This window comes from Rhinolophus sinicus, chromosome 4 (genome assembly GCF_057876585.1).
Source record: "Rhinolophus sinicus isolate RSI-liver-muscle chromosome 4, RSI-T2T, whole genome shotgun sequence".
Taxonomy (NCBI): Eukaryota; Metazoa; Chordata; class Mammalia; order Chiroptera; family Rhinolophidae; genus Rhinolophus; species Rhinolophus sinicus.
In genome coordinates this window covers 43,365,708-43,379,975 of record NC_142504.1, presented here as the reverse complement: position 1 = coordinate 43,379,975, position 14,268 = coordinate 43,365,708, and the positions used below count along the sequence as shown (strand labels likewise).

The window sequence follows — 14,268 nt, the reverse complement described above, 5'->3', positions numbered from 1 at the left end:
TCAATTGATCGCAGGCATGTGGTTCTAATGACCAGCTCAATACAGCCAACTGTACTCCTCCAAGTAGCACAGCTTTACGTTTCTTTAAAAATTTTAATATTTCACATCATGAACAACTTGGAAGGAAATGTCTCAATATAGGGTCAAATTATCTTTACTCAGTTATTTTTAAATGATTTTTTATTCACCAAAAGATATACATGATTAACTTACATGTCTGAAAAACAATTTAACAATAAAGGAAGATAGAAAAAAATCACTGTTCAATTATATTAGTATGGACATAGATTAAACCTTGTTAAAGGGAAACAAACTTAATAAGGTATATCAATAGCAATATTTAATTTGTTTACAATTCTAATCTGTAAAATTGAATGAAGACATTATTTAAGAACTGGAGTGTCTAGATTTAAGTTGTGCAATGAAATCAAAGTAAAGTAATTTGAAAGAATTCAGTTTTTAAAATACTTATATTAAGTAAAACAATTTGTTTGGCTAAAAGAATGAGGAAAAACTCTTTTGATCTAATGAGTAGTTTCCTTAGTCAGTAATTGTGAATGGGGATAAACACAGTCTGAAATATCACAGGTGAAGTTGAACCAGCCCTCTAGTTGATGATACCTTAGCTATATATTTAGTTTAGCAGATGCTTTTGTTCATAGAACACCAAATCATTTAAAGCAATGTAAGAATTAAACTAGAATACCATAATGTAGACCAATGTTGGTCTAAATGAAAATATGATTTACTTATTATTTAAAGTTCTTTTCAGCAAAGACACTTGGCATCCCGGTTTACACATCTCTGTATATCTCATAAAAGTTTACCAAATTTGAAAGATAAATAAGAAGTTACTTAAAATAAATTTGAGAAAGTGAGTTTATACTATAATATTTCTATAATTTGGAGCAAATATTATCAATACCTTACATTCTAAGTAATTATGAAATTACACCATTTTTTCCCTTTATCTTTTACTTTTTAGGTTTTTCCATTCAGAAATATACACACACACACACACACACACACACACACACACCTTGAAGGCAAAAGGCTATATTTTAAGCAACTTGGAGGACAGAAACAAAATGTTATACTATATAATTATATTTTGTGTTTAGAGGACTTGAAACTTTTTTATGACTATTAATGATATTTCCAAGTTTTTACTCTAAAATACAGTTTTAAGAAATTTTTGACACTATCCAAAAGTAAGAATGAAAAATTGTTACACTTACTTCTGATCTCCTCCCTCTGTTCAAATAAGTACAGACTGGGCTGAAAGCACCACTCCCACAAACATACAAATGAGTGCGGTTGAAAGCCTGAATTACACGGATGAAGTTCCCACAGCCATGCTGAAAAAAATAGGTAAGTAAGTGGTTAGTAACCCAATGACTTTTATTGTTCTTTGTAAGTGTTACTGTAATACTTTGCCATACATTCTTCTTTTTGCTTTAACTTTTTTGTTAGAAGATAATAAGAGAACAGCATGGTTTATAATATTGCTTTATTTCAGGAGGAAAGTAATCCAACTTAGATAATGAGTAAAATGATATATTTCTTTCATATTTCATTTTTATATACTGTGTAAGTTTTTATATTCTGAACTTAATCTTTACCTGAGAAAGTTAAGAAATTGTAAACTATAGCAAATTGTCTCCTCAAACTTCCTTCAAAAAACTATACAGACACACATACATACTTTGTATACGTAAACATGTTTTGAATGAAATTGTGTTTATACAAGGCTGATATTATCATTAGTACAAAATGGCAAACACTATTGGACTTTACAACTTGTGAATCAAACAAACTTTAAAGAAAATGGCAGCATTGTTGCTTTCTATAAAAAATGATGCAATCATTATCTCTCTACCCTTGATGCCCTGAAATACTTTCTTCTCCAAAATCTCCTTTCTCACCTGCTCCCAGTCCAACCATTGGAACTTGCATTTAGTCATTCAACGGAATACAAATTTATTGTAATTATAAGTTGACTATGACCTTGCAGGAGTACATAAACATTGTCAGCACCAAATGCAGATCTCTGTGACTGAAATAATCATGGCATGTTCTGTATTTGTTGGACTCACTCTCCATTGCTGACTACAAATTAATTAAGCCTGAGATTGAATGTTGCTCCTTTCACAAAGTCATCTTTCTCCCAAAGAACATTATTTAAAATAGTGTTATAAATCTAAGACAAATGTTTTAATAAAAAATATATCAAAAGGTAACGGTCTTCTCAGGGGTAGTCAAAGACCATAGGTGTATTTTTTTCCCCTCTTCTTGGTACCATGTATCTTACTAATTTTTAATAATGCACAGTTATTGTTCATATTATTAGAAAAGTTAAAAAGCTTTGCTAAAATAGAAGTTACAGTTAAAGTCCATATTATTTTATATTTTTTCTCCTTTTTGTTCATTATTACTTGACAGTAAATATATGCTTATTTTCATATGTAGTAATTTTATACATATGTTTCTGTTATTGATTTTTGTTATCAAATAATCAATCATTAACTCCGCTGTCAACAAAATTAAATTTTACAAACCAGACTATACACTTTATTTTTATTTTAAGACATTAAGAACTTTTGTTAAATACATAGTGTCACTGTATCTTGACACCTGTTTATAGAGGTTCCTGGAAATTGACTACATAACTGCAGATGATAATGTGTTTTTCCAGAGAAAAAGCATAGATGAAGTACAGTGTATATATAATATGTCTATGTTAAGGGTATCTGTGAGCAATGAGACTTGTGTTTATTCTTTTCACATTCAAGTTTAGTCATTCTGGTATTCTGTATTGTCGTGCTGGGAGGCCTGCAGGGTCTCTTCTCCCGCTCCCCATACAAGAACGCAGGACATGGTGAGGCCAAAAAGGAACACCCACGGAGCCATAGGTAGGGGAGTCATACCACTTTATTCTCTCTGGCGGCACTATACTCTCACTGGAGGCTGGATACACACTGTCCGCAAACCGCTATCCACACTTGCCAGCCCAGCCGCCATCTTCTTGCTAGCCCCATTCTTTTTTCTCCTTCTCTCCCTTCTCTCCTCTCCGTAGCCACAGCAGTTATATTGTGGCCAATGGCTCACTGGTTACAGCTGACGGCCAACTAGCCACAGCTGATGGCCATGCAATCACAGTTGGCCATTTACTACCTGAGCCAGCACCTGTCTATGTGAGGCCGAGAGCCTGGAAACTACTCTCTGGGGCTCCGCCCCCACACTCCACCCCTACAGGCTCTCGCCTCACAATCTACGCGACAAGCGTCTTCCGCGAGGGGACCTGTGCGAGGAGCCTGGGGGTGAACGCAACATCCTGGACACAGCCAGGCTCTCTGGGCACAGCCAGGGTTTCTCAGGGCACCACCAGTGCTTCTGGGCACTGCCAGACTTCCTGGACTTCTTAGGGTACCACCTGTCTTCCCGGACACAGCCAGGGTTTCTCAGGGCACCACCAGTACTCCTGGGCACTGCCAGACTTCCTGGACTTCTTAGGGTACCACCTGTCTTCCCGGACACAGCCAGGGTTTCTCAGGGCACCACCAGTACTCCTGGGCACAGCCAGACTTCCTGGACTTCTTAGGGTACCACTAGTTTCCCCGGGCACAGCTAGGGTTTCTCAGGGCACCACCAGTACTCCTGGGCACTGCCAGACTTCCTGGACTTCTTAGGGTACCACCTGTCTTCCCGGACACAGCCAGGGTTTCTCAGGGCACCACCAGTACTCCTGGGCACAGCCAGACTTCCTGGACTTCTTAGGGTACCACTAGTTTCCCCGGGCACAGCTAGGATTTCTCAGGGCACTGCCACTTTCTCTGGGAACAGCCACACTTCCTGGACACAGCCAGGGCTTCTCAGGGCACCGCCACTCTCTGTGGGCACAGCCACACTTCCTGGACACAGCCAGGGCTTCTCAGGGCACCGCCACTCTCTCTGGGAACAGCCCGACTTCCTGGGCACAGCCAGGGTACCTTCAGGGCTCTACTACTCTCTCTGGGAACAGCCCGACTTCCTGGGCCCAGCCAGGGTATCTTCAGGGCTCAGCCAGACCTCTCAGCGCACTGCCACTCTCTCTGTGCCTCTCAGGGTACCTTGCTGGAACAACAGCGACTCACAATCAAGGTGCTTACATATTCTCAATGGCGGCCAGTCAAGAGACAAAAGCAAATATCCCCCAGTTCCACTAACAACAGTTCCCAAACAAACAGTCAAGCAGTCCATTAAATTAGGGATGGAAGGCAATTCCCCATAGTCCATAGTCATTCGCCAGGGCTGTCCTGGGGGTGAGGGACGACCGTGACCTCACCCTCATCTCCTACGGAGGACTCAGCAAGCGTTACCTCCTGGGACTATAAGTCCTGCATCCGGGCTGCCTGAGCAGGAACTTCCCCGGCCCACAGGGCCGCAACGACCTTTGCTTTCTCTGGCCTGTGCTGGTTGGGGAACCGTCCACATCTTTCCACCTCTCCACGGGGCTCCATCTCTCCAGCAGCTGCATGGCTTTTCCTGTGCTGGTGTGAGAACCGTCCACGTCCTCCCACCCCTCCACGGGGGTCCAGCTCTCCGGCAGCTGCTCCTCCTGGTCTTCCTCAGACTGGGTGTTCATACGCACAAACTGCTCCACTACCTTTCGGAGAGCCTTGGCCGGCACCATATCCTGCCGACTACGCCATGTGTCATGCGGGAGACCCTGCTCGCTGCGCCATTTGTCGTGCTGGGAGGCCTGCAGGGTCTCTTCTCCCGCTCCCCATACAAGAACGCAGGACATGGTGAGGCCAAAAAGGAACACCCACGGAGCCATAGGTAGGGGAGTCATACCACTTTATTCTCTCTGGCGGCACTATACTCTCACTGGAGGCTGGATACACACTGTCCGCAAACCGCTATCCACACTTGCCAGCCCAGCCGCCATCTTCTTGCTAGCCCCATTCTTTTTTCTCCTTCTCTCCCTTCTCTCCTCTCCGTAGCCACAGCAGTTATATTGTGGCCAATGGCTCACTGGTTACAGCTGACGGCCAACTAGCCACAGCTGATGGCCATGCAATCACAGTTGGCCATTTACTACCTGAGCCAGCACCTGTCTATGTGAGGCCGAGAGCCTGGAAACTACTCTCTGGGGCTCCGCCCCCACATGTATATAATATGTTTCCATAAAACATCAATTCAATCCAATTCTATTAGTAATAGGTATGTCTGTAACATCTTGAGTTTTGTAGACTATTTACCTCATGAATTACTAGTACTGGTAAAAATTAAAAAAAGAAGTCACTAATATCTGTTTGAAAATTTTAATACAGATTATACTTATTTCATGCATATGTTTATATCTATCTATACCTATTATATATGCTTATTATGGCAAATATTTGTTGAGAATTTATTATGTGCTGGACTTTGCAATAGTCATTACATATATTTAACCTCCTTTATTTCCCAGGAGGTTTGAGTGTTTACCTTTATATCTCACAGTTATTGAGCATATTATATACTACTTAGGCACTTTACATTCATTCATTTTTTTTTTTTTTTTACAACAAATCAACCCCTTTTAGATAAATAAAGCTTATAGCTTTTTTACTTAACTTGCCTGAGGCCAAATGGCTAGAAAGGAGTAAAGCAGATTTTCAAACACAGATGTGTCTAATACATCTTGTACTTTTGACCACTTTACAATTTGTCATTGTGTGAAGAATTAATAGTTGTTAGAGGGGGAGATTCTATAACTGTTATTAATATTTACAGAACTCTTAATTCTTTGATGTTAATTGTTTCTATCCTCATAAGAAATGTTCCAATCAAAGTACTAGTCCCATTTTAGCAATGAAAAAACTGAGTTTCAAAGAGGTTAAACGACATGCTCTAGGTTTAGTAAGTAACTGAGCGTGGTCTTGAACCAGGGCTACCCTCCACTATCCAGCTTTTCTATAGGAAGAGGTTTATTCACCATGAGACAGATTCCCATGCCATCTGATGATGCTCAGTGTACTCCTCCGAACCGCCCAACAGAGACAACACAAAAGGAAAAAGGAATCAGTTAAGTATTAAAAATCATGCCCTAGATCCTTCCCATTTCCATTGTCTTAGTTTCTGTCCACATTATTTCTGACCTAGACCACGGCAGTTCTGTCAATTCCTTTCAGCAAACATTTATGAACGCGGTGTAAGCAAGCACTGAAAACATTGCTAACAACACTGGAATGAATGCATTCAATTCTTCCAGAGAAAGGAGGGTATAATACCTTAGGGTGTGATAGAGGCTAAAATAGGGTTTTGCTTTTCAAAGTGTGCTACAGAAGGAAAGAAGGGAGAATGAGTAATGCTGAACTGGGGGCAAAGGTTTGAAACGTGTGTCTTTGGAGTTGAATGTGCAGCATAAGCTAGAGATTTTGAAAGGCAAAATCATACAGAAAGAACATTCCAACAGAAAACAGAGCACAAACAGAAAAATGGAAGCATGACAATGCATAATTTACTTGGGAACAGTGCTTAGAGAGGATAGACAATTATTGTTTGATGAAACCAGAGAGGCAATTAGAGTTGGTCTGTCATCACGCCACAGTCTTCAGACGGGCATAGTGAGTGGATTTAAGTATACAAATCTCAGAGCCAGCTGACCAGGGTTCAAACCCTAGCTTTATCTTTTGTTAGCTATTTGAACTCAAGACATTTATTTAGCCTGTCTGTGCTTCAATCTCTTTATCTGTAAATGGTGATGATAATATTTGTTGTGAGCGATATAACAGTAAAGCATTTGAAGTAGTATCTGGCACATAATAAATACACACAGGGTTAGACCTTAGATTCTTTCCTACATGCACATAGTCTTGATTCCAGTTGTCAGTACAAACCTGTGAGGTGAAGAGGGCATTTGTCCTGCACAGAGCTGAGTATAGGCCCCTACCATAGTAGACACTCATCAAGGGTTGGGGAACAAGATTTCAGTGAAATTCAGTACCATGCAGGCTTTCTTTTTATTGTTTAACTCTGTTTCAAAACGATGTCCTGGTACAATGCTGAATGAAAAATCAGGCTGCTAATATTATACAAAACATGATACCATTTTATTTATATACATATGAGGTCTGACAACTAAGTTCGTGAATTTTTTGCAATGATGTCGCTAACCTTTTTTGATATCAGAGGGATTATTCATTATGAATTTGGACCAACTGGACAGTTAACCAAGTTTACTATTTCGTAGTGCTGAACAGCCTGCATGAAAAAGACAAAAATGACCTGAAATTTTCATCAGCAATTCATGGCTCTTGCATCATGACAATGCACCAGCTCACACAGCACTGTCTGTGAGGGAGTTTTTAGCCAGTAAACAAATAACTGTATTGGAACACCCTACCTACTCACCTGATCTTGCCCCCAAAGACTTCTTTCTTTACCTGAAGATCAAGAAAATATTGAAAGGAAGACATTTTGCTGACATTCAAGACATCAAGTGCAATAGGACAACAGCTCTGATGGCCATTCCAGAAAGAGTTCCAAAATTGCTTTGAAGGGTGGACTAGGCACTGGCATCGGTGCATAGCTTCCCAAGGGGAATTCTTCAAAGGTGACCATAATGATATTCAGCAATGAGGTGTGTAGCACTTTTTCTAGGATGAGTTCGTGAACTTAATTGTCCCACCTCGTATATGTCATATAATAAAATGCTGAAAGGATATACCCCCAATTTTTAAGTTATTATGTTTGGATATGGAATTTATTTTGTTTACTTAACAGTAATACACCATTTACTGTGTGCTGTGTACTGTTCTAAACTCTCTGCAAATATTAACTCATTAATCCTCTTAACAACCCAGTAAGGTGGGTACTATTAGTATGCCCATTATACAGATAAGAACACTAAGACACAGAGAGGTTAAGTCTCCAGGGTCAAAGAGCTAATAAGAGATTGTTTTATGTTGCTTTCCACATGCTTTTCTAGGCCTTCAAAGATTCTGTATCGAACATATATTAGTTATATAATTTAAAAATAGATGTTTTTAAAAATATATCCTGGAGTACAGGTGAATCGGGCTTTAAATACTGAGATTTCATGGCCCATATTATGTACTGGGGAAAAAAATTACATCATTTTTTCTTCCTGACCTACACTTCTTTGTTTTGGGAAATAAATCAAGGTATTTTGGTAAGTGTATTACTAAAGAAAATCTATTTTCCAGTATTTAGGACCCTCTAGTCACAAGAAAAAGGGAAACTGATACTTTACAATTAACAAATTAAGTTTGACATTGTGTGCATGTAATGAATATATATCTTATATGCCTAAATAAATGTAATCCAGCTTAATTTTCCAATATCTTACAGTATTTACTTAGAACAATCATTATACCCGATCTCATTGGATATATTTAACAGCATGTCCTATCATTTAAGCTCAATGTATTTAGAACATGAGTAACATATTAACATTTAGAAATAAATGGAGCATGTAAGAATGTGAATACATTGGAGTAGAAAAGAAAATGGGAGATAGGTTATAGTCTCTTTAGCTGAGGCAGAAAATTAGCTACACTCCCACCAAGATCATTTTTTTTTCTTTATAAGCATTAGGTAATTATAGTATTATGACATATTCCCTGGGGTCAAATTTTAAATTATATTGAATTATTTTCAAATAATTGTTATTTTTTATAACTTTAAAATTTGATGTAAATAAAAAATTTCAAGGACTAAGGTGCTTGATTCTGGGTTTTATTTTTTCTTTCAGTTGTTACAGCAGTATGGATTTTAATTATCACTAGTTTATGTTTTGCTTAGATGATTAATATAACACTTAAAAAGCAAATTTTTCCAATTAATCAAAATGTGCATAAATAATATGCATAAAATATGTGTGTAACAAATTTACAACAAACATTATTAATCTAAGGGCATTAATAAATTCATCATCCACTGTGTGGATCCATCAACATCTGACAATCACTTGGAACAGATTCCCATGCTTGCTTGCTTCCATCTCCATTTTTTTTTTTCCAGATCTTGTTTAAATTTTATGAAGTAGCTAGATACAGACCTGAGCCCTGGGGATACTGACACTTACTACAAAGTATTTCCAATCATGAGGGGAGAGTTACAGCTAAAAAACGTGGTGAAGTAAGTGCTAGAGTGTTTCATGTGCAGGCACACAGAGGAAAGCCAGCTCAGTCCCAGGTGGGGAGAAAATCCTCTCCAGAGAAGTGACATCTGCACTCTCTTGAAAGAATGAGTAGACGATTCCCAGGCTAAAAATATAGGAAGATAATTAAACAACAAGAGAATTACATGTAGCATGTAACAAAGGCTGAAAGAGGGAAAGGGTAACAGTATCATTAAAATAAAATAAGGGGAAAGGTTAGCACAAGACCACATAGTTGCCACAGGTCTATCAAGTCTTTCCTAAGCATCCCAGCTACAATGTGTTTTTTTCTTTGCCTCTCAGGTATTTCCTGAACATTGACCATATTCTTCCTGGGGAGGCAGCATGTTTTATCTGCTAAGGGTGCAGGATCTAGAGCCATATGTGCCTGTCAGACAGTGGCCCCCACTTGCTAGCAATGCAGCTTTGAGTAAGTTCCTCACTGTCTTAGTGATTCAGTTTCATTGTTTTAATAACATCCATCTTGTAGCATTGTTATGAGGATTAAAATAAGGCACTTAGAATAGTGCTTTGCCCATTCCATTAAATGTTGGCTATTGTTATTTGATAATTATTGCATATATGCCTCAGAATCTCTAGTATATTGTAAAGACTCTTAACGGTAGTAACTCCAACTTATTCATCTCTGGTTTCTTCACAATAACTGATCCGTGCCAATTAAAATATTCAGTTCCGCATTTTTTTAAAATGTGGGAATATGAAGTAATTATATAAAATATGAAGTAATTAGATATTTAAGATATTTATGCCAAAAGAGTTGAGATTTTTTTAAATACGTGGTTTCATTGAAAAGTGTAATGAAAATATGTTGTTCTGTAGAATGTCTACAGACTTATTTAGCTTCATTTTTCTACCACTGGCCTTTTTCCTGTAGTCTAATTAAAGGACATGCGTGAAATGAGACGGATTTGTCAAACATTCTCTTCTCTCACGTAGACAGAACATGTATTTGAAAGAGTTAGCTTGATTATTATTCCCCAGGACCCAACAATGTTGGCTGTACTAGAGCAGAATCCTCCACCAGTTACTCATGTTGTGTGTACTAATTGGCTGTGAAGCAGAATTTAAAGATATCTGTGAATGATATTACAGCATGGTGAAACTACGGGAAAACATAAGCATGTGCTGAAGATTTCATCTAATGACTTTTATTTATAAGAATGCAATTGACAGAGCATTTCTATTTTGCCAAAGGAAGAAAGAACTCAAATGAGTTGGCTAAGATTCTTCAGAAAATCAACAGCAATTTTTGGAATGAGAATGTGAAAAGGAATCCAAATCCTACATAATCTGCCTGTGGTAGTTTGTATGAATGGAAAATAAAAATCTTTTTGAACAAAGGACAATTAAATCCTATAATTATAGCCACAGGATATTATTGTGGCAAAAAGCAAGTCATGATCAGATACAAATCAGTTAGAAAAATATACACATTAGAGAGTGAAAGAAAATAGTTTAATTCATGCATAATTAAGGAAATAATAGCTTCACGGGACAAAACAAGAAAAAAAAAAAGTACTCTACAGCATTATACTTCATTCTACTGTTGGTTCCCCAGGAGGCAATTGTAATGTATGCTTTTGAATGTTTCTTCCACATTTTTCTCCATTTTTTCCTCTAGATTGTGGTCCAGAAAATCCTATGGGTACCAAATGTGCTCCTGCAAGCTCCTTCCGCCCACTTTAAAATTCCTCTTATAAAGTGAATTGTGAAACTGAACAGGTGAGACCCAGAGCCGAGTCACTCCTGGTGAGACCTCTTGCCAAGAACACCCTCCATTGAGACCCAGAGATTCTACACTCCAGGGTCTTCTGGGGCCCAGGCTTGAGAGTGACCTTTTCAGAATCTTCTGCCTGGGACAGTTAAGAGGCAATGAAAATAAGTTTCCACGGTTTCTCTCTCCATAAGGATTAGTCTTTCCCTTGTTGGAACCAACCTGATGAATCTCCGAAATGTCACCAACTCAGGGCACAGCCTTGTCCCTGAAATCAGCATTTCTTACCTGTACACTTATAATGATGGGTTTAGTCAAAAGTTTTGACATTAAGTCAAGGCTATTATTTGTTATGACCTCAGATCTAATTGTGTGTGTGTGTGTGTGTGTGTGTGTGTACACTTACTAATTTTGCTACCCATTCACCATATTTCAATCTCATACCTGCATTATCATGTGTTTCCATGCTTATTTGATTAATGTTGACATCTCCAACAAGATAATAAAGTTGATGAGAACCAAATATGTCTATTTTGGCACAAAATTAATACTATGCTAGATGCATTAATAGATGATCAGTCAATATGTGTTAAATGAATGATTGAAAGAATGAATAGATGAATGTAGAAACTTTTTTACCAAGTCATTTGTATAAGATTCGGTGATTTTGATACTTGGATCCATTGTGTTATTTTTCATGATTTGAGATAAGAAGGTGAAATGACATATATGGTTCATTATAAACATCAAATGGTTGCGTGCATTAAAGATCTGCTCCATATATTTCTCTTATAATATTCAAGAAGTCTGTCAGTTTCAGCAAGATGTTTATAGGAATCAATACAGAGATATTCCTTGACTCTATATGGACTCCTACCTAAAGGAACATGATTTGTACAAGTGTTACACACTGAAAATTGATATTCATTATCTGTCCCGGCTTTTGTTCTTCGGCTTTTTGGTTAATTTTAATTAATCAAGATACCAGTCATCACTACTGATTTATGCTTCTGGAATGTGCTGGCTAACCACAACCCTTTTGCTGAGAATCTTTCTTCAAAAAAGCCCACATGGTATCTGGGACTTGATCCAGATAGTTGCATTATCATTATTTCAGCAGCCTGCTGAGAATTCCACAGGTTGGATCCACTTGGAACAAGGGTTATTACTGAAATCCATCATGAAAAGTGTCAGGGTGCAATAATGAAAGCAAAGCAGGAAATTTTTACCCAGTCAGGGATTCCTAAATTACAGTGTGTAAGAGTTCCAATCGTTTTGCATTTACATTTTTTACCATGCGTCCAGCAGAGGATTTAAAGCACCAACACCCGTTGTCTCACTCTTGGCTGCACTCAAGGTACATGGATTCAAAGACCAAATATTTAAGTTATGTTTTTTTTAAAGCACTCACTGTGGGATCTTTGCCAGCCATTTTGCACTCTTCGACCTTGATTGTAGATGCTGGCCAGAAAACCTGCTCAGAAAAGGAAAATAAAGATTGTATAAATCTCACTTGTATATATGACAGCTCAATGCTCTTCATTTACTTTATGCTAACAGATTTTTGTAAGGTATATCTATGTTCATGTTTCAAAATGCTTTCTTCTTTCATTTTATGAACTTAATATTTTCTTATTTTATTCTAAAAGTTATGTTTTTATTCCTTCCATTAATTTTGCTTTCAACAACAGCCTTTCAATATTATGTGCCCATTTACTAATGGTATAATATGAACATAATGCCATTAATGTGTACAATGTAACATATATTTCCTTCTTTTTGATTTATAGTCCACTTTTCCCAACTGCTTATATCACAATGAATTTACATTTATATTGCCATCTCAGTTTAATATTATTTTTGGTAAACCACACATTCGGGCTGGTAGAATTCCTTAAAATGGGCCCCTAGGTATGTCAACAGCTAAAACAACTTGGATAAAAATATAAGAGAGTACCTCTCTGAAACTGTATTAGCATTCCAAGTCATTATAGCCTTGGGTCAGATCTGGCAGTGATTATACTTTTTACTTGTCCATTGCCGATTGTTAAAATAATAAGTTCAGAAATCTCCTTGCTGTAATAAATTTATAATTAATCTACTTTCATTTCTTTACGCCAGTGAACCTCAATTTATTTCCTTGTTGTGAAGCAGAATGATAAACACAGGCCACACTGATCATAGAACAGGCATTTAATAATGTGGCTTCTTTTAAGGTATTCTTGGATTCCACACAGAAGATGAGGTAGCTCTTCCTTTAATTTGACCATTTTTTTCATGCTATACTCCGTGCTTTTCTCTTTTTCTTTCTATAGCTGTATATACAGGAAATACTTTGTCATTTAGCTTCAGGTTTTAGATTGTTAAAAACTATGAAATCAGACAAGGAGAATTGAATTGATTATATTTTCGGTCCTTGAAATAAGTACTACCTTCCGATTACTTATTAACGTGTGGCCTGTATTCTCTATTGTTCTAATAAAATACATAATATTTTCATTGTATTTGAAGTTTTTAAAGAAAAAAGGACACATGGGGATCAACACTGCCCTCGTGAAAGTAATAAACTTACACTCAAAGGTTCTTGACTTATATTGTTAATATTCAAGGAAAGAATGTGATCTTTGCTGCCCACATAGATCCGGTCCTGATCTTCATCCATTAATAATATCCTGTAGTCTAAAGGGTGGTGGGACAGGCTGAAATGTTCGGAAGTCTTGGTTTCTCGAAGCTCTAAAACAGGGAACAACACAAGTGAAAACAGAGCACCTTGGTTCTATGATTCTATTATTTTAATGAAAATTACTTTATAGAAACATTTACCAAAAAAGTAAAGACACCTTTTCCTCCTAAATTAATTTTAAAAGAGCTGTTTCTGAAGAAATGTTTATTTATTGCCTCTATGCTGAAGTAAAACATAAATCAATGAATGCAGTGTTAAAGTTTATGGTGATACGATTTGATCATAAAATTATTCACATTTTGGAGCAATCTCAACTCAGTTTTATTCCTGGTTGTTGTTATCAGCTCAAAACTAGTTAAAACAGATCAACAAAAAAATATATAGTAAGGGAGCAGACTAAACACAAAAGAACCCCAACTAACCGACAAACAAACAATGACAGTGTTAATATCTTCCTAGCCTCTCTTAATGTTTTATTGTTGAACGCAATACATTGTTTCACGATTATTTCCTAAAGATTTACCTTACTTCCTGACATAATTCTAACAAGTGTAACATATTTTTCTATAAATTAGTTTAAAAGAAACTTACTTTTTCCCGTTACACCTCATTCAGAAGGCAATGTTTAAATGACAGAATGCTTATATATATATATATATATATATATATATATATATATATATATATATATATATATAT

General features: G+C 37.2%; 1 protein-coding gene across 1 annotated transcript in view; it reads right to left on the bottom strand.

Annotated features, from left to right (window-relative positions):
* SEMA3C (semaphorin 3C) overlaps window positions 1-14,268 on the bottom strand; it is a 182,571-nt gene that overhangs the window by 80,202 nt on the left and 88,101 nt on the right. Inside the window, exons 3-5 of the mRNA XM_019746909.3 lie at window positions 13,459-13,619; window positions 12,298-12,360; window positions 1,239-1,358 (exon numbers count right to left, since the gene is read on the bottom strand). Coding sequence (XP_019602468.2) covers window positions 1,239-1,358; window positions 12,298-12,360; window positions 13,459-13,619 — 344 coding nt within the window. The remainder of the gene's footprint in view (window positions 1-1,238; window positions 1,359-12,297; window positions 12,361-13,458; window positions 13,620-14,268) is intronic.